The sequence below is a fragment of the Aythya fuligula genome, chromosome 15 (genome assembly GCF_009819795.1).
Source record: "Aythya fuligula isolate bAytFul2 chromosome 15, bAytFul2.pri, whole genome shotgun sequence".
Classification (NCBI taxonomy): domain Eukaryota; kingdom Metazoa; phylum Chordata; class Aves; order Anseriformes; family Anatidae; genus Aythya; species Aythya fuligula.
Window position 1 is genome coordinate 9641728 of NC_045573.1, and position 26977 is coordinate 9668704.

The 26977-nt window shown below is 37.9% G+C and overlaps 1 protein-coding gene across 2 annotated transcripts in view; it reads left to right on the forward strand.

Moving 5' to 3' along the window:
• MYH11 (myosin heavy chain 11) overlaps window positions 1–26977 on the forward strand; it is a 59911-nt gene that overhangs the window by 18461 nt on the left and 14473 nt on the right. Inside the window, exons 4-26 of one of the 2 annotated variants that reach the window (XM_032197897.1) lie at window positions 561–588; window positions 7647–7749; window positions 9471–9491; window positions 11554–11646; window positions 12568–12631; window positions 14586–14684; window positions 15659–15802; window positions 18009–18104; window positions 18482–18600; window positions 18778–18930; window positions 19386–19559; window positions 19755–19928; window positions 20408–20522; window positions 21373–21566; window positions 21734–21855; window positions 21971–22040; window positions 22174–22334; window positions 23188–23296; window positions 24204–24335; window positions 24633–24839; window positions 25222–25359; window positions 26011–26134; window positions 26361–26532. In XM_032197897.1, coding sequence (XP_032053788.1) covers window positions 561–588; window positions 7647–7749; window positions 9471–9491; window positions 11554–11646; window positions 12568–12631; window positions 14586–14684; window positions 15659–15802; window positions 18009–18104; window positions 18482–18600; window positions 18778–18930; window positions 19386–19559; window positions 19755–19928; window positions 20408–20522; window positions 21373–21566; window positions 21734–21855; window positions 21971–22040; window positions 22174–22334; window positions 23188–23296; window positions 24204–24335; window positions 24633–24839; window positions 25222–25359; window positions 26011–26134; window positions 26361–26532 — 2812 coding nt within the window. The remainder of the gene's footprint in view (window positions 1–560; window positions 589–7646; window positions 7750–9470; window positions 9492–11553; window positions 11647–12567; window positions 12632–14585; window positions 14685–15658; window positions 15803–18008; window positions 18105–18481; window positions 18601–18777; window positions 18931–19385; window positions 19560–19754; window positions 19929–20407; window positions 20523–21372; window positions 21567–21733; window positions 21856–21970; window positions 22041–22173; window positions 22335–23187; window positions 23297–24203; window positions 24336–24632; window positions 24840–25221; window positions 25360–26010; window positions 26135–26360; window positions 26533–26977) is intronic. The other variant, XM_032197898.1, reaches the window with a different exon arrangement.

The window sequence follows — 26977 nt, forward strand, 5'->3', positions numbered from 1 at the left end:
TCTTGATAAAAAATTATCTCTAAATATGAAATAAAATACATTGAGTACATCATTCAGTTATTTGGACTGGTCTGCCTTCAAAATCTAAAGTTTTCCATAGCCACCTTCAAATATTTTAGTTTTTGATGCCTTATCTATCCAGACTTTGTCTGAAGTGGGCTGCTAGCCATACTTCATAAGCATAGTAAAAACTTGAGTTTCAGGCTTGAAATCATCAATTATAATCTTCTTATAGAGAGCCTGATCCTCTTGCTGTGCTCATTATAGATCATCTCTAATGGAATTTGGGAATTTGCAAAAAATATTTTTGAACTATTAACCTTTTGTTCTTTTTTTTTTTTTTTTTTTTTTTTTTTTTGTACAAAATATTTCCATTAGAGATGCTGATTTAAATATGAGGGCAAATTATGTAAGATCTGAACCCTGTACTTTTGACTAATCATGAATTGCCAGATTTTGGAAGGTCTAGACTGCTCAATGTAAGTCCTTATAAATATAACAGCTTCTGTCAGGACTTAGCCATTTTCCCTAGTTAATGGATTTTTTTTCTTTATTCACAGATCGAGAAGACCAGTCTATCCTGTGCACGTAAGTAAACTCAGCCATTTTAGTATACCTCAGTATTATCATGTCTTTCTATATTCAAAATCAATTCCTATTTTGATAGAACTATATATTCTCACCTTCAATGAGCTTGAACTCCAGTCTCAGTATAAAATTTACCTGTTGATGAAATAAGAAGCAGGTATCAATGTCATAGGAAGTTTCAGAGATTTAGAGCTTACAGCAACCAGTTGGAGACTGTAGTTGTAAAACTGTCTAGGGAGAACAGATCTTTAAGAGTTCCCTAAAGGAAACTGAGAAAACTGAGGAACACGGAGCATCCTGGGTATTTACTGAGCAGTTTTTAATTTTTAAGTGTTGGTAGCTTACCAACATATCCTAAATCAGTTGTTATAAAAAATGTGATCCTTAAGTTTATGTCGTTTTGTACTGTTTGCATGTAGTGCAACTAGAACAACCATGACCTGGCATCTCCCTGCTGGCACAGCCCATCTGTGTGCAAGGCCATGGTGCACTGGCTAAGTGCACACAGCATGGGTTCAACCTTTCTGCAGTCTTGATACAATCACTTTAGGCAATAGTGAAATAGCAGCTAAGCCAGCCCTGTTCTGAAAGCCCTTATTTTTCTGAGTCCTGGATTGCGGAAGGCCTCCTCTTTGAGTTTTGGCCTGCCAGCACTCAGACGGTGCCACATTGTGGGAGCAGCTGTTGTACCATGGGTCAGGCAAAGATTTTAATGTAATAAGGCTTGCTGTGCACAACTTACTGCTCCTCAAAATCCCCTCCTAGGTTTATCATTCATAGCCACTTCTACAAAACACTCAGGCTGTTTAATTGGATGGGGATCTTCTATCTGACCTGCAATTTTGACCATGTCTGCATTTCTCTATGGCTAGTCAGTTGGCTTTGTTACTTAAATGCCATCGAGAATGCTTTTGACTTAATTTTGTGTTTGTTGTATTAGGCATCTTCCAGTTCTGCCAATCAAAGGTAGGAGTTGATTCATGTGAAAACAAATTCTTGTTTGCAGAAGATGGCATGCACATTGTTTATAGCAGGATCATGCTGTGATGCTGTAGTCTGCCCTATATTTCAAATACACATCATAACCCCAAACTGAATTTGTTTTGGGAGGTCATCCCTAAAAGTGTGGCTACTGACTGACTGAATATTTATACTACAGTTTTTAAAAAGTAGTGCTACTGATCACCAGCCATACAGGTATTTGTGAGTGCCACTGATAACTTGAACAAATTAATCATTTAGGAAGTAGAAATCACATACTGTACAGAGTACCTTAAAGGCTAGCATACCTCTGACCTCACTTGTGACCAGATTTCATTACATGACAGTATATCAGTCAAGAATCTGCCCAAAAATACATGAAAACCAATACCAAATCTAAAATTGATGCAAAGATAAAATAAAAATTCCCATCACACTTTTCCCAGGATGAAACATGTCATGGTAATGAAGACTAATTTGCGATATGCATTTCCTCCTTCTATTTCTGTACTTTAGTTTATTTTTCCATTAGTAACTCTTCAGATCTTCTTTTAACCTCGGAATATAATTTTTTTTAAGAAACAACTTTCTTCGGCAAACCCATGTCTTTTTGTTAATGAAAATCCTTTAAAGATTCTAATTCTGACAGCTACCATATGTAGTGAATACAAGAATACCTTTTATTTCCTTCTAGAAGCTGGAAACATTACGTGTTTCACCCCACTAAGGCATAGAGAGAGTGAAATGTCTTTCCCATTTTGAAAACAGCCACATTTGGAATAACTGCTGTATATTGGATGGGCACCATGACCCATAGATTGAAACATTGCTGTCACTGGTCTTTTAGATCAAGATTAGTCAAGCTAAAATCATCGTATATAGCTTTAACGACTACTTGTTTATCATCCTTTTTGGCCTTATTTGGCTGTACAGAAACAAGAAAGTTCACTTGGATTTCAGCTGGGCAGTGTTCAAGCACAAACAATTCACATTACTTTATAATTGCTAAAAATTCTAAGAAATTATCTTTTCCCCTAAAAAATAAAACAACAGCTGAAGACCTACCTCATGGCACTGATCAGCTGGGATCTTTTCTTTAAATAGCTGTAGACTCAAGCTTTCCAAAGCCTGCTACCTAAATTGTTAAAAATGTAGCTATAAGGATTATCATATAATTATCATAACATAACGTAGCGTATGCTTCTGCACTAAGGGTATGAAATCTCATTATTCTGTATGTCTGGAAATCCAGGTAGTTAATGCTTGTCCATCTTTGTGTTTCAGTCCCCACACTGCTTTGGGCAGCCTCCCCTCCTCTGCCTGCCTCTTGGGATTCTGTGAAATCCCCTGCTGTAGTCTCTCCTCTTTGATATCTGACTTGGCCATGAAGTATTCTGAACTTACTCTTGCAAAGACCATGCTGAGGGCCTGGATGCTGTGGACCAGAACATTAGGTGTTGCTGAAGGGAAAAAAAAAAATAGGAATAACTATCCAGTCACTCGGGGACCTGAGCAGCCTTAGTGCATCAGCAACTAAACAATGGCCAGTGAAGAGGCTTGTGACTTTTCAAATTTCTTCCAACTTAAGGCACCAGCTCTCAAAGGAGAGCTCTGGCCTTTATGTTTTGATTTCTAAAGATACAAGTGGATGCTGATGGAACTTTTAGAAGTTTTTTTTTTTTTTTCTCTAAAAATGCCACAGGTGCTCATTTGCATAGCTAAGCACATAAATGCTTTAAAGATCTGCTCTTACACCTGTCTGATCTTGGAGTTACCATATTTTAACTACTTCCTGAAAAGAGAGGGTAGAATATTGTTTTCTGGAAAGCAGATGTGGCTAAAAGTATCAGGGTATGAGCCTTAATTAAACAAAAATTGGCCTTGAATGAATGAGGAAAAAAATCTGATCAAAACTTTAAGCGTAGGGGATATGTGAAGACTAAGAAAACAAATGTTTGTTAAACACTAGATTTGTACATGTAATCAAATAGTTTTTCATTAGCTTTTACTTTTTTTTTTTTTTATGCACTCACTTTATTTGATTAGCCTGTATCAAAACATATGGTAGCAAGGTACTGATTCCACTTAATTTGGCATAGTAACATCCAAAATACTGAGTAAGGCAGAGACCATCCTGCCATTTCGTCCTTCCTCTTTCTTTATGGGCAAACTGTCCAGAGCCTTGCCTGGCCCTGTGACCCCCACCTGCTTTCTCCCCTGGCACGTGCCAGGAAGCAGAGCCACCCAGGACATCCTCCAGACTGCAAAGTCCTGTAAGGCAAAGCCTCCTCCACAAAAGAGTTAAACTCTTCTTTCCCAGCCCACTAAATCTCAAAGGCTGGAGCTGGCACGCATTGCTGCCTGGCCCTTCTCCCACATGGTTATCTTGTGTAGCTTTAGACCCGAGGTGGAGCTCGGTGCCAAAACAGCTTGGCCTCCTTTGGGAATTTTTTTATAAGCAAACTAGGAGGATCAGTGGGTTGGCTTCTGAGCGAGGTCTCTGGGGGGATTCAGCTGGTTTAGGACAAAGATTTTCGTTATCTTTGCACATCTCATACCACAGCCTGCCAAGCCCTAATGTGATTTGGAGCACCTCATTGACTGCTCTGTGCACAGAGGCTTCCTGCAGTGCCAGGGTAGCCAGATTAAGGGATGTGTGAATGGTCAATTTTGTGGTTCATTGCTTGATGAAACAAATGCTGAAAATAAATCCTGCCGTAACTTTTTAGATGTTTCCAAAAGCAGAATTAAACTAAGTCTTATATCATAATATTAATATAGAAAGCTCTCAAGTTTTCAACAAAATATCCACTTCTGAAAATATTTTTTCCCTGTTATGCCCAAACATTCAGTAGTCCTAGCTACACACCAGGCTCACCCCACACCAGTGGGGCCAGCTTCCCACTCTCAGCTTGTACTAATTTGGAAACCTATTTGAACTACGATAATTTTCATGTAAGGCGAAGGCAATGGAGTCATGGAGGATTTAGTAGCTTGTATAGCACAAAAAACTGTTATGGCTGAGCACTATATGGGGGATTATGTACTTTAAATCCTTTACAGAGTTCCGAAAACAACGCCTGGCAAGAAACAAAGGGGGAATAAATTTAAGCTATGCCACACAATTGGAGTTTTTTTGTTTGTTTGTTTGTTTTTTATCTGAGCAAGCCTGTAAGCCTAGTGAACTTTTTTACTCTGGGGAAGGAAGGCAGTTTCTTGGAAGGAAAATAGGTATTGGAAGCAGATTAAATACTGCTATTGAACTGATCACAACTGAGCAATAGGAACTGCTTTTGCTGTTACTTTTTGTTTATTTGTTAGATTGCATTGCCCACCTGAGCTGGTTGCAAAGAACTGCTCTGGCAATAAATGTGCTGCCTCTGTATGGCAGGCAACAAGAATGACTTTAGATATTTCCGTTAAACAAATGATAGGTCTGCTTCCAAAAGATGATGATTAGGACAGTGGTTAACAGAGTTTGCATGGTGAACTTCCCATTCGGAATATGATTTGGGATAAAAGACTGAGGAAAATACGCACTCAGAAGATGCCTCCTGGGAGGAACCCCACTGTTTATGGTTCATGCCAAAATCACTGCTTGCAAGAAAAAGGCCAGTCTTTAACAATTGAATCACTGAGAATGAAGAGAGCATGCCAATTTTTAAACAGGTGGGATTCTGCATGCCATTTCACAATAAAAGTTGCTTCTGCCATCCCAGAAATTATGGTACTGCAAGAAAGATGCAGAGGAAAAAACAGCATGACTGATTCTGCTACAGCTCAATAGTTCTAGGAAGTTTCATTCGCCTATGAAGGGAGCTGAGAGTCACATGCTCTCCTTCTCCTGGGTCTTTTCCCTTGTAAGCTTCTTGATTTGAATCATTGAACCTGATTTAGCTATTCCTCCTCATTACTTAGTTTTCAAACACATGGTATTTTATCACTGAGATGAAGTCTAGACCTTGTCATACAGCTCTGATGCATCCTTCAGAGTAATGTTGTTTAATTAATACTTGCTTATCAAACCTGTGTGTTGCCAAGGACATTTAAAAATGATCTGATGTGCTGAAAAATTAGAAGTGTTCATCAACTATGGCCGTGATTCTTCATTACTTAATGACCTTAGAGATTTTTTTCTTCCTTGCAGCTGTTGAGATCCTGTCTGTTTTCCATTTTGTTTTGAAGCATTTCCATTTCACGTTGAAGAATTGTTTACTGTCCACTTCAAAAGGAAGTTAAAGCCTCAAAGAGTAGTTGCAGAAAATAGGAAAACCCTCAGCTCATGCAGGAGCAGAGAGTTAAGGAAAGCAAGCACAGAACAAAATGTTAAGCAACTTTAACATTGCAGTATGGTAGGATAATTACAAGTGAAATGATGCCTTATATGGTAATACTCACAGGGATTCAGGGAAAGCCAAATGATGGGCACTGTTGCCCTGGGAATGCAAAGGAAATGCAATGCATGTAGTGATGAACTACAAATAACCTTTAATAAAATAGAATAGTTCAAAGTCTAGGGTTTGTTTGAAGAAAGTTTTTACTTTTATTCCAGAGTACCAAAGTTGCAAGGTAAATTTATTTGAAAACTTAGTATGCCTGTGTTTTCAAATTGGTGTGCTTAGTTTGGAATAGTTCCCAGGACACTTAATTTTTATCAATAAAACATGGAAATGTTTTAGCACTGAAGTCCAGGCAGGGATGAATCCAACCTCTAAACTGCACAAATTACCCCAGGTCTGGTGATAAGGAACATATTTGTCTCAATTAGTTCTGGTTAAAACTATAAAAGCCAGAAGAAACACTTCTCATCATGTGTACCTTGGGCAGGAATTGTTTCTGGTTTCCTAATGTTTACATCAATGTCATCCTGTCTTTAAAGTCCTGCCTTGCACTTACTCATATTTTTTACGTCCATTTTTCACTGGTCCCTTGGTAGGGAAAATTAACTCCTCTATTTCCTAATTAGGAAAAGAAGCAGAACTGCAATGGATCTGGCTAAATAGTTTCAGCTTCAAAAGAGTTGACAAATATCCATAGGACTTTTATATGTATTGTTCCTTTTATTTTTTAAATCCACTTAGATTCAAACCCAAAGAAAGAGATGTCCAACTTACATGTAGACTCACAGCACTAGCTTGATAGAGCTGAAAGAACTTACTACATCCACACCCACTGTAACGCCCTTTCTGACTGCTGAGGCAGAACAAGATAAAAACATTTTAGTCCATATAATCATCAAAGCCAAAGATATCTAGAAGAAGTGCAAAGATGAAATGTGAACGAGAGAGACAAGTAGGCTGGAAATGGTTTTACTTCTGAGAAAATACTGTAAATTTGGTCCTTGTACTTAGAAAACTAGCATTTTACTGTAAGAGAGGGCTTAAGAGTTGTAAATAAACTTAACTCCAGAAATCCTCTGGGAGGTAGAAAGTTAATACCACCTTCCGGCTTCCCAAGAGATACTGCACAGAGCACAGCCACGATGACGCTTCTGCTGGTCAGAAATGTCCCCACATTAAGTTCCCTGCTACCTGGTTAGTTGGGAGAACTCCAGCAGTGTCAACTCTGGTATTACAGAGGTCAAGGAAAGTCTGAAGATCATGGAGATCAGATAAGGCAGTATAATTCCCTTATTCTACAGCATTGATATAACTGTTTGCTTTAATGCCTGTGTTTCTGATGAGAAAACTATTGGATTACTGTTGATGGTTTTTCTTATTCTTGTACCACATTATACTTAATGTTGCATTTTTTTGGGGTCTTAAAATATGAACAGACTCCCTGCCAGCCCCAGTTCTCATAAATGTTTAGATACTGCCAAAGCAAAATGAAGCGCTGTAAAGAAGTGCTTTAGAATTGCCTTACGTGGCCCAATGTCCAGTCAAAATACTAATGGGACAGAGATAGAGCTCTGATACCATGTTCTGTGCATGCTGAAATCAAGTGGGTTTGGAGAGACCATGTTCAGGGATAAATACTGAGCCACGCAGTTTCCAGTCTTGTTTTTATACAACAAACTCATCAAATGGCAGGAGTCCACCAGTTACCTTCTTTTGTTTTATTTTCTTTTCCCTCAGAGGTGAATCTGGTGCCGGCAAGACAGAAAATACCAAAAAGGTCATTCAGTACCTGGCTGTTGTTGCTTCATCACATAAGGGCAAAAAGGACACCAGCATCACTGTAAGTGAGCTTTTCTGTATTCAACTCTCCTTTGAGCCTGTTAGGACTGTACCAAGCTGATTGCTAACAGCAAGTCAATGTCTGTGGCTTGCCAAGTAGTTGACATATTAAGAGTACACAATTATGTCACAGCTCTATGTTTATGGAAAAAAAAAACTTTTGTTTGACACCCTGTTAGGCATCAAATCAGAATGTACTTTCCTAGAAGAGAAATATTCATAGCTTTCTATATGCATAGTACTTATTTATATCCTAACATGAAGGCCTTGAAGTCTGCAAGGTCCTTATTTTACCCTTGGCCACTGGCAAATAAGAACTTTAGGAAAACCTTTAACTAAAACATCATCCATCTGCATTACAAAAATGTATATAAACTTTTAGACTTCTGAAGTGTTGATTGGATTTGTTAGCACACAATTTTTTTATGAACTAGCAAAAAGTTTCAATATAAAAACTATCGTTTCTTTTTAGGGTGTTGACACAGAACAATTTTGAAAGGCACATTTTCTATAAAGTACTTTGTTGCTTCAAAATTTGTAATAATTTTGCCTTAGTGATTAAAGTTCAACGTTTGCTCTGAACCATAAGAGCTTATGTCTACCCAGTTCCCTGAAATCATTGGTGTGGCTGAGGCTCTCACCTTTACTGCAACATTAATGCAACTCGAGGTCCTATGTCATTTCAGTCATTTCCAGCCCTTTTTATGTTACTCAAAAATTTCTGGGGAAAAAACAAAAAAAAAAGGTATCAATCAATTTTTATGACAAAACAGGCTTAATTCAGGAAGACATTCCAGTGCATCCCAAAGGCAAGACTGGATCCAAAATAAGGAATTAATAGAGTAGTGAAAAACAAAGTAAAAATCTTATGACCACACCTGTGCTGGGACTTGCCTATCCTGTATGCCTGAGGATAGAGGACTCCAGAGCACACAGCCTGGCCTTTTCTACCATGAGTAATTGTTGTTTACATACAGCGTATTCTGTTTCAGGGCAAGGGAGGGAGTAGATGTCCCTTAGGGCAGTATTTTCTAGAAATCTGTGATTCAAGTTGGTGGAAACAGTCCAAGACCAAGGGCATAGTTTTCCTTTGTTGAATATTTATGAAAAAAAACTTATTTCATCCTGCCGAGTCCTTCTCAGTGGCTGGGGGAAATGAACTTGTGGTTTCAGGGCCATTCCTAATGGGCATGTAACTGTAGTTGCTGCTGACTCCCCTGGGGAACTACATGAGTCTCAGGATCAAACTGGCTCTGAGAGAGACCTGAAGGCAAATATCCACCAGATGGGGGCTGAGAGAAAGTCTAAATTATTCTATAACATGTTGACAAATAGTAATTCAGTGACTGGGACTACTAACATGGTAATTTCAGTCATTAAAAAAATAATGAAGAGCAAGATGCCTCCATTGCACCAGAAAAGAACTGGGGATTTACCCTAAAAATAACTGTCCTTATCTGGTCCTGGGAGACTGACCTGGGACTGGATCCATATCCCATCCCTTCGCTTCAGGTTGTTTTTTTTCTTCAGTTAAAATACTCTATACATGTTACTTGCATTTGTACTCTTGGTATGTCTGCAATAGATTTTTGTTTGTTTGTTTTTCTGGTTTATTTGCATGGAAACTGTGTATTGGTTATTTTAATACAGGAAAAACAATAAAAATGTCTGTGTAATGGAAATGATACTGACACTTGTTTTATACCACATTATTCAATACAGCAAGGTCCATCTTTTTCTTACGTGAGTAACTTAGACTGTTTGATGTGTGTTTAAGGCACTGAGTGTAGATCTGCATGCTATTGTTGCACCTCAAAAATTCAAGAGAGATTTTGTTGAAATATGTTGTATGATAAGATGAAAGCAACAATAGCGCCAAATGCTCTCACAAATCAACCCTAACTGTGTCAGGCTCCATGGTAAAGAATGAGGTCTGACACAGGCAGGGTCATCTCTCAAATATCACTCTCTCCTATACGTGTGTGTTCAAATTACCGTAGTTCGAATGAAATTTCCCACGTTCCTGAAAGAGCCACTCAGCCTGAAATTGAGCAATCTGATTTCTGAATGAAAATACCTAAATGCTTTCCATGCTTCAGGTTGAACTTTCTAGGACTGTTGTGAAATAATTCCTAAACCTCACCGTGTTTGATTGATTTGTTTGGCTGCATGCTTTCCATTTGATATTGCTTTCAATGACATTTTCATGTAACTGTAAAGAATTGTTCACATCTGCAAAAGTTAGCATGCTCCTAGCTTGCTGCTATGATGTATAACAGAGCAATTCCCACTGCAGTGTGTAACTGCAGGTATGTTATGCAGTTTCTTACAGGCCCCTGGGGCCTCCTATGTTGTGGTGTGACATAGAGCATACCAGTGCTTTAGGAATACAGGCAGGTTTGCTGGCTTCTTTTTGTTTGTATGCCAGGTATATGGATTTTTTTTTTATTACCCCTTTTTCCCCTTATTCTGACTGCTGTTTCAAATTTTTACTACAACAAAGTTTTGCCCCTTAGTTAATTTATTACTTCATTTGACAAGCTCTCTGTAAAAGTAAAAAAATAAGACTTAATTGCTGGCCCAGGCAACTCTGTGTAGTTCAGTGGACTTGCTTTATGCCTTAGTTCTTAAAAGAACTATGCTTGGGAGGGTGCTCATTCTCCCATTCTCCCATCTCCCATCTCCCATGACCATGCAGGTAACCTTAGCCATTTGTTAACAAACTATTGTTTTCTTTTTTTTTACTACATTTTTGAGGTAGTCCCATCATTCCCACGTAAGTTATAAGCATTCGGAAATGGCATTTAGAAGGTTACCAGTTTTGCGCACTGACTGGGAAAGAGCTGTCATTTTCCAAATTATTGCCTCTATATTCAACCTAAACATTGATTTTTTTTTTTTCATTAGAATGATTTAAATGCTATCATATTATCTATCAAGGAGTTTTTCTGGATGTTATTTAGCTTGAGTTATTTAAAATGAGATAATCTTACTGCAGAGTAGTACTCAAACAGGATGACAAGAAGCAAACGTGTAAGTAACTTCATAGTCCAGACCTGAATGAAAAATTAAAAAAATAAAGTCATAAGCAAAGTATTTTTTCAACTTCACTGGTTTGTTTAGAAATAGGAGTATTAAATGCATGCTCATTTCATTGCATGTTTTGTTTCATTAGCAATTACCAAGCACAATTAACAACATAATACAAGTTTTGTGTGTTTGCATGAGAATTCATTATCCTAGTTTGAAATAAATCAGTGCATTTCCATATTTAACCTAAATAGCCTTGCATGGATCATTATTAATAGACTTGGTGAAATCTGCTTTGTAGCTTTGTGCCGCATTACATTAAAATGATTCTCGGCAAGTTATTCTAATTATGTTGTCATTTGCTAGCAAAGGATCTCAATAAACTAACTTGAAGAAGATATGCTAGAGGTTCCTTTAAGAATATCCCTTTAAAAAACGACATTGAACTGAAAAAAAATATATACATATATTTGACACCGAATGACCCTTTTTTTAAAGAAAGGCCTGTCATGATGCTAAACAGATTAATAGACTTTGATCTGTCAGAGGCAACAGGACTGGAAATGGGTCATGTATACAGGACAGCAATCAACTGCACAAATATATAAACACAAAGATTAACAGAGAATGAAAACAAATCCACATGAAGTGGAGTATTCAGCAAAAATTTAGAGACTTAAATTATCTTTCTCCACATTTTTCTCCAGTGTACATGTGCTGTTTTTAATTAAGTAATTATAAAGTTTAGGGTTAACTGAGTCTGAATGAATTTTAGGGTGAGCTGGAAAAACAGCTTCTACAGGCAAACCCTATTCTTGAAGCTTTTGGAAATGCCAAAACCGTGAAGAATGACAACTCCTCCAGATTCGTAAGTAGGAGAAATCCAGTTGGGTCTACGTTGTGGGGAGCTACAGCATCTTTTAAAACAGAATGGACAAACAGTGGCCCTCTTGTCATCAATGTTTCTGTCTAAAGAGCTTCTCCAAACTAATCCCTAACAAACACTGTTTAGAATTCCTCTCTGAAATGGGAATTTGGCCTTATACAAGACTAAAAATCAAGCTCAGACTTGACGGTGCCATTGTACTTTCACAATTTAGTGGTCTATAAGTGGGCCATGCAGAGTCAACTCCTGCTCCAGGACATATCCTCCTCCAGAAATCTGTAAATGAAACCTATACTTTGTTTTCCTTTGCACCACTGTTGAGCATGCATCTTTTTGGAAGGTGTGACTGTCATTGAACAAGAGTTAATGTGTTAAATGAAAGACTACAAGGGAAAACAAGAAAGCAGTCATACAGATTGAAGTTGGAATAATAGTAGCTGGGGACTGCCACTATTTGATGCCCCTTTTAGCTGGGAGTGTTGGCAGATGCCTGTTTTCCCTTCAGGTATTCTGCTCCTACTGCTGCTGATTCCCTGCAGAGTCTGGGGATCCCTCAGCAGAGGGAGTTAGACAGACCTAATGCTATTCCCTAATTGCCCTAATGGAAATCAAAGTATAAAATAGACACTGGCATAGTCAGCTTCCACAGCCTGTTCCACTAGGGAGATTTTCATTCCCTCTAAGTACATGAACAAAACGTGGGAGCAAATCTCCACAGTGAGAATGTCTGAGAAGGTCACTTCATTTCAGTCTTTTCCATAGGTTGTCCTAGTAGGTGGGAATTGAGCATGTTATTCTTAAGAAGATAACATATATGTACCACTAAACAGGCTAAATGCTACTGTTGTAAAATCCAACATACCTGAAAAAACAGCCCAACCTAGGTCTTCTTTTCCTTCACAGGGCAAATTCATCCGCATCAACTTTGATGTGACAGGCTACATTGTCGGAGCAAACATAGAGACTTGTATCCTTTTCCATGAGCTGCACTGAAAGCTAACTAGGGTTAGCAGAAGGAAGAAAGATAAACAAGCTCCATTGCATGTCTAAGAAAGGCAAATATCACCGAGGCTGTTATAAACAAAGATGGAGGGAAGTGGCTCCATTTACGCTGCTACTAGCTTCTCAGTTTGTCTTACTCTCATGTTTACATTTTCAGGTCTGTTTTCTCAGCTATAGGAAAGTATGCTATTCCCCATATACAGCTTCAGAAAATTGAGGCAACATACCTGCGTAAAGCAATGGGAGGGGACTTAAGAGCAGATTTTCAGTAACACAACAGGGCAAGAAGATTGATTTGTGGTTGAGGTTGTATGTGATTTTGAGAGCTATGCAGTCTTTTTGTTTCACATTGGTGTGATCCTACATGGGTCTCTCTGGTTCCCTGTCATCTGGGCTTCCAGCTGTATAAAAAGATTTGAAACTTTCCTGTTTCTCAGCAGTGCTGTTACACTTTGAAAAAACACTGAATGCTTGGCATTATCACTACAGCATACCCAGGATGTCCTGGAATGTATCCCAGTTCTCAAGTTCAGGTTTAGCACTCCGGCAAAGGAAAGGTTATGTATGTTGTGCTGGGATAGATGGATTCCAAGAAAAAGCATTGAGAATAACCTGCTAAGGGAGAATTCCATGTGATACCTGGTAAAACAGCTTTACAGTCTACATGTATGTCTGGAGGATTGAAAGATCACCTTAATAAAAGTAATATACCTTTATCTTCCATCCCTCTAGGGTCTTCATAATAATAAAGACAAAAGAAACAGAAAAAGCCAAAGAACCTTTGGATGCCCTACAGTTCTTCTTCCTTTGTCAAGCTAAGGGAGAGTTTACCCTGAATCTGCTTCAATCTTTACAGATTTTGTTAAATCACCATAGTAATAAATTACTTTTCTGGGAACTCGCACTACTTTAGTGAAACTAATAATTTGCTGGTGCTGATGCCCCAGATAGCATCAAGAACTTGATATTTTCAGAGCACTTGTCTTCTCTGGGTACTAAATACTGTCCTGCTGTTTCAAGTGATGCACTCAGAGCAGTGTTCTACATGTAAATAACTTTGGTGATTTTATTTTTTCAGGACCATAGTAAAAACATTTCAGATAATTTCAACTGAGCCTGACTTTGCTTGCCAAGAACTGTTGCCTCTTTCCTTGTTATGTTTATGAGATGGCATGTTTTAATGAATGGGTATGTAGCTAGATTCCTCAGTGCTGCATTGCTCATATTTGCATAGAGGAGCTGCTTGCTGCAAAAAATGAAGATAAAGAAAATTGCAGTTATAAGGAAGTACCCTATCTCTTAGGTGGCACAGCAAACAGTTTATCTTTCTGCTCTTATTTTGACAACTGATCTTCAGAAAAAAAGGGGTTTTAATTTTTCCAGTCTTAACTGAAGTTTTATCTATAGCAATATAGCATTTAAAGAATGAATCATTGATTGATGTCAAAATACTTACGCTATCGTCAACTTAATTTTTAATATTTTAGATAGTCATAAAAATGGACAATAAATAAAGTTTACTTTCTTTGCTTTGATACCTACAACAATGGCCCCAAGAACTTTTTTCTAGCAGCCCTACCTTATGGTGATTCATATTTGTACTTCATTCTAAAAGTGATGTGAACGGTACTATCAATACCATTTTTATATGTTTAATTTCAGAATGCATTTATGACAATTGTAGTGCTTACAATCATGATTATCAGCATTTACTGTACAACAAGAGGTGGGAAATTGATTTACTCCTTGTGGTGTGAATTATACCAGTATTAGTGCCACAGAATTAGGCTCAAATTCATGTTAGACAAGCTCGTGGCAAATATTTCAACAATGCTATTGATGGTTCTAAGGCTGATGACACAATTAAGGAAGGACTGGAATATGTTATTGATTTTTTTTTTAACATACTTGACAAACAGATTTGCTTGAAAAATCCCGTGCTATTCGTCAGGCTAAAGATGAGCGAACATTTCATATCTTTTACTATTTGATTGCTGGAGCTTCTGAACAAATGAGAAGTAAGTTACCTGATAACAATTCTTACATCTCATTAAACCACCTAAAAAAAAGGCTTACTTAAGTAATCTATCTTAATTTCTTTAATCGAATGTCATTCAGTACTTTTGATAAACAGCCATAGAAATAATTCTCTCAAGTAAACTGTAAAAAAGCTTCAGTTGGTGTATATCTGTTTGAGTCAGGTGGTTTGCAGTTTATAAGATGTTTCAACTTACAGGAAATGAAAACTCATTGAAAGCCAATCTTGAACGTTATCAAAATGAACAAGGAAGAGCTGTTCATTATTTTTTTTACACAAAAGAAATTGGGGTTCCCAGTAAAATTATTGGCTAGCAGTTTTACAGTCGATTAAGAGAATGTCTTTCTCACAGCACATGATTTTAAAAAAGGGGATTCAATGTAATGTGTTGGAACACCATGGTTTAAATACAGCATCTTTCCCTCCATTACTGGTTGCCAAATTATGCATAAAGCAATGCATAATTTTGTATTTTCCCTGGTATTTATGCTCCTTACCTAAGAATCTGTTGCTGGCCACAGTATGGGCTGAAAACATTTTTGATTTGCACCCCTGTGGTTGTAACCTGGTTCCATTCTTATTATTAGCTAGTATGAATCTCCAGGTCTAGAATACAAAGTGAGGTGTAATTCTGACTAGGTTACACACAGAATTAAATTAAAAATTTATGGGAAGAATTGCTCTGATTTTTTGCATGGGGTGCAAAATTCCACTGAGGGACAGAGACATTCCCTCATTACTAATAAAAATTTGAAACTTAAAGCAATCAAACTTGCTAAATGATGTGTTATTTTGAAAATATTTGTCCGCCATAAAATCCTAAGATGCTCATACAAGCAGAATCTTCCTTTGGTGAAAACATCATTTTTTTTGTTGTTGTTCTTTGGGAGAACCCATGAACTAACAGCATTAGGCTGACATACTTAACTCATGCTTTTCTTCTTTGTCTTTTAGATGATCTGTTGCTGGAAGGCTTCAACAACTATACCTTTCTCTCTAATGGTCACGTGCCTATTCCTGCTCAACAAGATGATGAAATGTTCCAGGAGACCTTGGAAGCCATGAAAATTATGGGCTTTACTGAGGAGGAACAGACAGGTGAGAACTGTTAGCAAGATTGCATTGAAGGTATACATCTGTAAGTGACACAATATACAGATGCAAATTCACACCAGTTAATTTTGTCTAGAGTAACCACCTTGCAAAATATGCACATAAAGTAAGGTTTGTGATCTTGCACGAAACACAAAGTGGAGGATTCTGAATCTACTCATGTTGTTTAACCTCTTTGCCTCTTATTTCCCTTGAGTAAAACTAGTACCAATCAACTGTTAACCTAGCTACTGTTTCTAGGAAGTCCGCTGTGAATTAGAGCACCAAGATTTTCCTCTTTCTCCCCTTCCCAGGATGTATTAGATGCATTAAACCATAGATGTCTCATGGAAAGGAAAGCCATCTCAACCATGGATCTGTTTCTTCCTCACATGAAGCTTTAGATTGGAACTCAGTTCTGTGTGTTCAGGAGTTTGTAAACCTTTGTTTAAACAGGGTGATGCTTTGAGAAGTCTTGTATGAGGAGATATTCACAAGGAGACCTTGCAAGGAGATCTAATTATGATCTCACTGCTTTTAGGTTGTTGTTAGAAAAGGTATCTTAAAAAATATCACAACAGTGCCATACCTTTTCCCATTGCTGCAGTAGGTACTGTTAAGAACCAAAGAAACCAATAGTGAAAACCCTTTGCATACTGCCTCCTTCAGACATTTATACTGGCAGCACTTGCTCTGAACAAAGTTAAAAAAATATTGAAGTTACCATCTATATTGGAAAATAAAGAGTATACATCATCAAAAAGTAGTTATCTCTGTGATGCACAGAACAACTGGTGATGTGCAGGGCGACTATATGTAGTAATGTAGCGGGGAATTAAAATAATTATCACAATATTTTGCTTATTCTTTTTGTTTGTTTGTTTGTTTTTCTTATTCTTTTAAGTCTTATAAATTCAGCAGACCTACTTGTAGAAGGAACATGACATGCACTAACCATTCTAATGACTGTTTTTTTCAGAACTTTTCAATGAGTTAAATGAAAAAGTTACAAAATATTACAAATTTTTTTTGAAATACGTGGATCAGGCTCAAATAGCTCATATTCACTGTTTGGGAGAAAAGGGACATAAAAACAGACAGCAAGAACAAACAACTAAACTACCTTGACAATGTGGGCTTGCCAGAGACATCAAATATTTACCCCTCACAGTTACTAGGAGTCTGCAGGATTTTGTATCATGCTCATCAGCCTGAATGACCCATGGTTGCAGTTGCCATGCCCCAAGTGACACCTGGTGGCAGAAACATTGTCATCCTATCTCTTGAGCCTTGGACCAGCTGCTGCAGCAGGAGCTAATCATCATCTCTCAGCCCTGCATCAGTGACTAAGGGTACCAAGAAAAAAATGTCTTGCCTTTCCGGACAGCCATGATAATCCCACTCCTTGTAAATTCTGATCATAGTACTGATGAAGACTGGTTCATTCTCCAGCCAGGGCATGTGCATTGGCATTGACAGCAGCATTTTCCAAAATATCAAAACGAGTATTACTGATTGAACCCCTTTCATTTCATGCTTTAAAATATAAGCCCATTAGGGCAGTATTATTCTCCCGTGTAAGTCTATCAAATGAACAAATTGATTAGATTAATATGGTCTCATCTATAACATAGCAGTAGATTTTACTACCTGAAGTCAGGCATCATCACACTTATACACATTTTAGTAAGCAAACATCAATTAGTTTTTTGTACTCCAGCGCTAATCCTGCAAAGACTTGTATGCATTTAGCTGTAGTTACATGAGTGAAAAACCACGTGTTCCTGCATAACTTGAGCTTCACAAGTGCCACACATTTTTGAAGCTGTTGGCAATTCATAGATATGTTTGATTTTAAAGACAGAGATACAGATTCTCCAGTGACCAAGTGGGAAAGATGTTACAGGCCACTCTAAGTAGAAGATGAATTCCTGAGACCTGGGGGTCTGCCTGGAGAACCAGCACAGCTTAACTTGGAGGGGCTGGTGTTCCCAGACTGTCCTGTTTACTCCACTGCATGAATTATCTGAGTGGCTCCTCAGTCAGCTCTCAAACTCTTGAAGTTTATAGAAGTCTTTTAAAGCAAACCTACATCTTTCCATAGAGATATAGACTACCACAGGAAATACAATGAACTTTTGTTATTGCAGAGAATAGAGCTTTCAAAATGCGTCATTCCATTCCTCATTTATTTTATCTGCTTATCTTACAGCTATATTGAGAGTTGTTTCATCTGTCCTACAGCTGGGTAATATTGTCTTCAAGAAGGAGAGAAACACTGATCAAGCTTCTATGCCTGACAATACTGGTATGATTTGTCATTTTAAAAATTGAGTAAAAAAAAAAAAAAAACAAAAAAAAAAAACCAGCAGCTGAGTAAGCACTCTATCTGTATCTTTAATTTAATTGTAATTGCCTATATGCTTCACAGGTCTTTAAAGATATATTATGCCTGCGATTCATTCAATTATCACTAACTTTTCTGGTAACCCTGAATCCATAAACTGACAAACAGTGAATTTCTTGCTTGTATCATGAATAATATTTTTACTCTTGTGTGTACAACAGAGGAGCTTTTAAGGAAGATAAATTGCTTTGTATACTTGTTGGACTGCTTGTATTCACACTTACTGACCCACTAAGAGAAAATTTAATCTAAAATATAGTATCACTCTTTTATTCTAGCTGCGCAAAAAGTGTGTCACCTGATGGGAATTAATGTGACAGATTTCACAAGATCTATTCTAACCCCAAGAATCAAAGTAGGACGAGATGTTGTTCAGAAAGCTCAGACCAAAGAGCAGGTATCTACTTGCAGTCTTCTCAGCAATCTTTAAGATATTTTTCCTTTCTTCTTTTCTTTCTTACATCTTGTCTAAAGGGAAATGTCTGCTTCTTGTCTCCCTATTCATTATTCTTACTTAAATTAGCTGTTAATTGCATTTCATCTTTTATTTACACTTTGTTCTTCTTTTTTTCAGGCTGACTTTGCCATAGAGGCTTTGGCCAAGGCAAAATTCGAACGTCTTTTCCGTTGGATTCTAACGCGTGTAAACAAAGCTCTTGATAAAACAAAAAGACAAGGTGCTTCTTTCTTGGGCATTCTTGATATTGCTGGATTTGAGATTTTTGAGGTATGTGCTGTGAGATACAAGTTGGTTCAACTCCTTATCATCACACTGTAGTTTGGAATGCAAGATGACAAAAAAAATAAATTCAGAGCCACAAAAACAATATGTTTCTTTCAAGCTGGCTAGCTGCCCATGGCCAAGACAATCCTCACAACTACTCCACCTGGAAAGGTGCAGGGCTGGCAGCATTATCCTGCTGGGTGACTGTGGGACTCTCTGTTTAGAACCAAAGTCTGGTCTTTGTGGTTTATTAAACAGGTTCAATGCTGAGATTGACCACTTGTGAACTTACTGTAAATTTTTGAGACCTTAAATTAGAAAAATACAGATTCCTTGGTTTTAATTTCAGTAATCTTTAAAAAGAAATAGAAGGTAGAAAATTTCATCTTGTCATGTAAGTTCCCTCTTGCAGGTGTCTCTCTAACACTAGGAATTCAATTATTTTGTCTTCCTCACAGATCAATTCCTTTGAGCAGCTGTGCATCAATTACACTAATGAAAAACTTCAGCAGCTTTTCAACCACACTATGTTTATATTGGAGCAAGAGGAATATCAGCGTGAGGGCATCGAATGGAATTTCATTGACTTTGGCCTTGACCTGCAACCTTGCATTGAGCTAATTGAAAGACCGGTAAGATTATATCTCTATAGATGGGACACTTTGTAGGTTTCTTTGGGGTATTATCTGTCAGTACAATATGACGGCCATTTAAGATATTTCAGATTCTTGATGCCTGGCAGGATTAGTTACAAAGTAAAAAGAAGGTGGTGTTCTTTCTTTGTCTGTAGCTATGATGATATTGATTTGGTGTTGCTCACTTTGCAGACCAATCCTCCAGGTGTCCTGGCTCTGCTGGATGAAGAGTGCTGGTTCCCCAAAGCTACTGACACATCCTTTGTGGAAAAACTCATTACAGAGCAAGGCAACCATCCCAAATTCCAGAAGCCCAAGCAACTCAAGGATAAAACAGAATTCTGTATAATGCACTATGCAGGAAAGGTACTGGAGAGATTGAGCTATTTTGAATTATAGAACTTTGATACAGTGATGCTCAAACAGTAAAAACAGTCCAGTTCCCCTGTTGATAAGGCAGAGCTTTAGTAATATAATGTATGCATTAAGAGCTTTAATTACAACACATGTGGAGTAGAATTTGCAAAACATTCATGTTTCTTCTAAGATCACATGGAAACAAAAATAACCAGTACTGGGGTTTTTGAAAATCCTAATACTTTGGATTCCTTTCTAGCAAGCAGATTTTTAAAGGCAGGGTAGGTCCCCTGCCATGGGTATGTCTGCAAAAAAAAGCCCTTTAGATCTAAGTACATGCAAGAATAAATATTCAACTCAGCTCTTAACTATAAGCGTGCTTTTCACATTTTATTGTTTTGTGTCAGTCATTTTATTATTTTGTGTTCTTGGCCACTCCAGATTTCTGTATCAAAAACAGATTTTTGACCTGGTGTTGTTTCCTGCAGGTTACCTACAATGCAACTGCCTGGCTAACAAAGAACATGGATCCACTAAATGACAACGTGACTTCTCTGCTAAACCAGTCTTCAGACAAATTTGTGGCAGACCTTTGGAAAGATGGTATGAATTGCAACTCTAAATCAGTAATGTGGTTTAAAGGGAGAAAATTCTACCAGAACTATTCTGACAGCTATCCCTTACAAGCAGGAAACGAGTTTGAAACTAAGAATAGAAGAGATTGAACTAAGAAGCAAGAATAGCCTTTTTTTAAAGAAATATTTATGGAAAACATCACTAGATAGATTTAAGCACAACTAAAATAATTTCCTTACCTGACTTAATACAGCTGACTTAATACAGGTTATTGCTGTTTATGCTGTTTATTATTAATGACTGTGAGCAGTCCTTACCTTTGACACTCCTTTCCCAAAAGTCCCGCAGCAGTTCTCTTCAGCAACGTATAATCTCAGATTCCACCAGAAAAATGTCTGTGTACATATGAAAAATTTCTTTTTTAAAAAATTTCTATGGATCTGTAAGACATATATACTACACTATACATACGTAACATCTGCAAATAAGCATGCATGCAAACTCCAGGAAGGTGGTTTGAAACCTTCAAGCTAGGCTCACTGATGTTTTTTTCTGGTTGGTAGGACACAAACCTACCAATGGGGATATTTTGCAGAACTGTCCTTTGTAGAGCAAACATAAAACAAAACATAAAATCTGTGTATTCCATTTTCCCATTCTATCACTAGTTTACAAAGCTCCTCATTTCAAGTTTGACAGAAGCGGACTATTTACCTAGAAGGATCTTCTAGTGCTTTTGTTAGGATGCTTCTGTTGCATCAAAAATAATTTGGTCCTCTTTTGCAAGTTGCACTTTAGCAATGGCAGTGACAGCTGTAATGCATGGTGAGGATAGTTTATATAAGCAATCCCGTTCACACTTCCTTTTATATTGCAGTGGACCGTATAGTTGGGCTGGACCAGATGGCCAAGATGACTGAAAGTTCACTGCCTAGTGCTTCAAAAACCAAGAAAGGCATGTTCCGTACTGTGGGCCAACTCTATAAGGAGCAGCTGACCAAACTGATGACCACCTTAAGGAATACCAATCCCAACTTTGTTCGCTGTATCATTCCAAATCATGAAAAAAGGGTAAATTTCAAATGCTCAGTTTTCAGAACCCTGGCACATTATGCATGCTGAGGTGCTCACTTTGTCAGCACATTACAGAAATTAATGATATCTTAAAATGTAGGTGTTTGAAGTAACATCTTTGTATATTTCAACTGTGCTAAGAATACTTCTCATTCCCTTTTCAGGCTGGCAAACTTGATGCCCATTTAGTGCTGGAGCAGTTGCGCTGTAATGGTGTCTTGGAAGGTATTCGTATCTGCCGACAGGGATTCCCCAACAGGATCGTCTTCCAGGAGTTCCGTCAGCGGTAGGAATCCCTTGTTCAGTCCTAACTCAGTGTTTAAAAGTGCTGTAATACACGTTTGTCTATACAAAATAATCTGATGTTTTTCCACCTCCTTAACATCTGTGTCTTTTGGCAGATACGAAATTCTTGCTGCAAATGCTATTCCTAAAGGATTCATGGACGGAAAGCAGGCGTGCATACTGATGGTGAGGAAAGCATCTTTAATCCTATTGATAATCAGGTCTATACCTCTTATATAAAAGCTGCTGCAAATGAACAGAAATAAGTAATTTTAAGTACTCAGCACCGGAATTAACAAATATCTCTGTTTTCCTCCAGATCAAAGCACTGGAACTTGATCCCAACTTGTACAGAATTGGGCAGAGTAAGATCTTCTTCAGAACTGGTGTTCTGGCTCACCTGGAAGAAGAGAGAGACCTGAAGATCACAGATGTCATTATTGCCTTCCAGGCTCAGTGCCGAGGCTACCTGGCAAGAAAGTAAGAATACGTACTAACAGAAAGAATATCTTTGGCAGTGGGGTATCTACAGTAGCCTTTTGTTCTTTGTATAAAAAGCTGAAGATACCAAGATACTTCATTGTTACATATTAGTTGTATTGCATTAGAATTCAACTTGTGTCTAATACTGACCTAAAAGGACTCACTTCCTGCCCAGAAGCAGCTCACTAGTATAATTACTATGGGAGCAATTATATTGTGAGGCTTCTTAAGCCTTCTGTACAGCAAACCCTCTGAAGCAAAGACCCATTTTTTAAACACGTTTGTACTAACAGGACAATGTACATCCTCACCCATACCTGGAGTCACACACGCTATTACAGTACAAATAGCAGCACCACTGGCATTTCTAAAACATTAAATAATTTCTTACACAGTGTGGGAATGAAACACTGGAGTCATCTAGCACGATCTCAGTTAATGTACATCACTAAACTATTAACAGCAATGCCCTTTTCCCTGCATACTCCCAAGGGTTTCAAATTGATGAGCAAACAAATTTAAACATAATAGGTTTCAATAATAATAATCAATGTCTGTTCTGAGTGCCCACGTACTCTGAATATATCCAGAATTATACAATTACTTTCTGTTTCATTCCTATCTACTGAGCACAAACAGTCAAAAAAAAGACTAAATAAAACACTGGTAGTCTAAACAGAGGTATTACCTTATCTCAAGAAAGCACAGGCACTGTTTAAGTGATAGAAGAATTATTGCAGAATCCTCAAATCAGCAGACCCTCATGTTACAGTTTCTACACTCAACGTTTGTATCTTACAGACACTGCTTTCTCAGACTGAACCAATTTGTTTTGTGTTTTTAATCACAGAGCCTTTGCCAAGAGACAGCAACAGCTGACTGCAATGAAAGTTATCCAAAGAAACTGTGCTGCTTATCTAAAGCTGAGGAACTGGCAATGGTGGAGACTGTTCACTAAAGTAAGTGACTACTGTCAGTGAATCTCTCCCTCAGCTTTCCAAAAGAAACAGACTGCACAAGACACCAACTCCAACTTGTGTCATGTCAGGCACCCTTCCTGCTCCAGTTCAACACAGCTGACTGCAAGAGCTTCATTAGCTTTGCAAAATTTTGGATTAAGAGATACACTGGATTCATATAATGCCATTAACATTAAAGTTAGTTTTAGCTTGGGATGAAAACAAACTAATTAAGCAGAGATTCATATAAGATTTTGCATGTGTTCTTTTTTAATTGCCAAAAAGGAAATATTTTCACATTGGTGGTTAATGAGAAGAGAGCCTAAAACAGAATCTCATGAACATGCAGTTATGCATCTAGTGATAGAGTAGCTTAGGAACTCCCTAATTGGGATATTAAACATCTTTTTGCTAGGCAGTCAAGCAAATTAAGTCTATTTTCCTACTAAAGAGGCTTTTTTTGTGTGTTGTTTTGTTTTGCTTTTCCAAAAATTGCCTTCAGTTTGGATTCAGAAAATTGTTGCTACCTGCATTGATAGCAAGTCACTAACACACACATGCGTGTGCATGTGTGCCTTTCTGTGCAGCAGTTGTAGTCCATGGGCATTCTCAACACATGAAACCAGGCTTGGAATCCTTCAAGAAGCAATACTGTTCAAGGTAGAGGTGCTCACAAGGCTTCAAGAATTAACACAAAGCCAGTTAATAACACTGCAGGGGTTTGCTGCTTTAAAGATGTTTACGCTGAGTTTGGTTAGACAGTATTTCTGTCTCAAGTAGTTTCACTACTTGAGGAACAACAGATAGTGCTGCCTTCAGTACCCATCAGCCTGGCACCATTAAGTGCTGCATTTAGTAACATAAGCACTGGTAGGAAACATTCTTTAATATACCTTTTTATTTCCAGGTGAAACCACTGCTACAAGTCACCCGCCAAGAGGAAGAAATGCAGGCCAAGGATGAAGAACTGCAAAGAACTAAGGAAAGACAGCAGAAAGCAGAGGCTGAATTGAAGGAGCTAGAACAGAAACACACCCAGGTGATTTACAGCTCTGAATCTCTCTGAAATGCTAGCTACTCTCACCATTTCTAGAAGCTGTTGTAGTAAAGGTCTCTTCTTCCTTTGGAGTTACAATTGTATTCATAGCAGTCAATGGTCCAGAACAAAAGCTCAGTGCAAACTCCCAGTTCCTTCAGTGGAGGCCTAGTGCCTGCACAAAAAGTGTGTGGTGCAGCTGCCTACCTGTATACTAGGCCTATCTAGTATAAAGACACCGGGGGGGGGGGGGCAATTTGCAATCTAAAATTTACCTGCCTATCCATTTTATCTGTGTAGCTTTGTGAAGAGAAGAACCTCCTTCAGGAACAGCTTCAGGCAGAAACTGAACTCTATGCTGAAGCTGAAGAGATGAGAGTCCGTTTAGCTGCTAAGAAACAAGAGCTGGAAGAGATTCTGCATGAGATGGAGGCCAGAATTGAGGAAGAGGAGGAGCGCAGCCAACAGTTGCAAGCAGAAAAGAAAAAGATGCAGCAACAAATGCTGGTAAGAAGGTGTAAGCAACAACTAGAGACAATAACATGCATCTCAGAGAAAAAAAAAGGACATAGGATCTGAGGTTTGCTGATCAAAGAGCTTGCTATACAGCCCTCAACAGTATGTGCCTACTCTACTGAAGTAAGAACAATCAATATTTGTTCTTTCCTCCAGAATTCTTTATACATCTTCTTTCCATACCCCAATTTTAAATTTTCTCTAAAGAATTAACAAATCTTTTCTTTCAAATCACCAAGCGTTACAGATTATCTATTTCTTAGTAAAACTGAAGTCTAGAACATACCCACATAGACTGACAAGCATTAGGCATTTCCTGTTATCTAAGTGGTATTTTATTTCCAGAATTCATTATTTCTTTTTCCCTACAAAGGACCTGGAAGAACAGCTTGAAGAAGAAGAAGCTGCAAGACAGAAACTGCAGCTTGAAAAAGTAACAGCAGATGGCAAGATAAAGAAAATGGAAGATGATATTCTCATAATGGAAGATCAGAATAACAAGCTAACAAAGGTAAGTGTTGTGGGTCCATTTTTTACTTTGTGCAAGATAAGAGAAAATCTCTTCAGCTAGAAGAACAATAGGAATGCTTTAGGAAAACTACAGAGTTTCATGGGTGTACATATGTACCAGATGATCAGTTCAGCCTGTAGTCAGCAAATTTCTGATGAATTTCCTGTGCTTATTTAAATAATTCAAAATTATGTAAAAATACCAGTTTTGAGGTCCATTGTGGTGACAGTATCTTCAAGCAAAATCACCACAGAAGCCAAGCACAATCAGTGGAACAGATTTTCTTGGCCTCAAGAGGAGTAAATAAGTCTCTTGGTTTTCAACCAATTTAAACCAATCTTCATGATTAGAATGAGAAGTAAACATGTATTCCAGTATATGGAGAGGGGATGCTCCTCTCAACTAGGCCCTATACTTACCAGCCACTAGAGTGAGTATAAGATTCTAATAACAGCAGATTAGAGAGGATGGAAACTTTAGGTACCACTTTTTAGCCCCTCTATAATAGAGGAATAGTAATATATCACTACAATCTCAGGAAAAACAGCATTGAAAGACAGTATCTTGGACATTTTTCATTTGGTGTGGAGATGCTTCATAATCACCAATGGAAGACACTTCTGTTAACAAAATTATTTTATTCTTCTTAAGGAAAGAAAACTTCTTGAAGAAAGAATAAGCGATCTAACAACAAATCTTGCAGAAGAGGAAGAAAAAGCCAAAAATCTTACAAAGCTAAAAAACAAACATGAATCTATGATTTCAGAACTGGAAGGTAACATGAACAATGTTTTATGTCAGATTTTTGTCATAGTTCATGTCAAACAAACAAACAGAATCTGAAGCAAACTAAAAATTCTGCATGGTGTTTTCCAACTTTCGTATGCTGAAGCCATTTGTATGGCCTCACTGATGGCCAAAATAGTTTTGTCTGAATTTAAGATTAGGTTAAGAATTCCTTGTACTAACCAGTCCCATGAACAAAATCCTTACTTTTTCAGTGCGGCTGAAGAAAGAGGAGAAGAGCAGACAAGAACTGGAGAAAACAAAGAGGAAGTTGGAAGGGGAGTCAAGTGATCTACATGAGCAAATTGCAGAGCTTCAGGCACAAATTGCTGAGCTGAAGGCACAACTAGCCAAGAAAGAGGAAGAGCTGCAGGCTGCTCTAGCCAGGTATTCACTCTTGAATCTGCACACAGGTTGAAAATGCCAGGCTGTAACATGTCCCTTCCCTCCCTAGACACCCAGATGCTGCAGCTCTGAATCTCATCTCAGAACATTCTGTCAGCATGCTTTCCCAACTTCCAAATTCCTTTGCAACTAAAAAAAAAATAAATGACAGTATGCTCATAAACAACCTAACATTATGTCCAGATAGCAATGAAAACTCCTCTTCCCAAAGACCTTGGCAGTGCTGCCAAGTAAAGAATGAAAAGTAACAACATAGTTTATAGGCAAAAGGCAAAAATGTAAGTCTAACTTCAATCCATTCTAGTCTGTGGATTTTCTGTATAAATTTAAGAGGGAGAACACTCAACCAAAACTGAATCAGTTGATTCAGCATCTCCAGTTATCATGTCCTGATAAAACAGAGCTGTCAGATCCCCTTTACATCAGT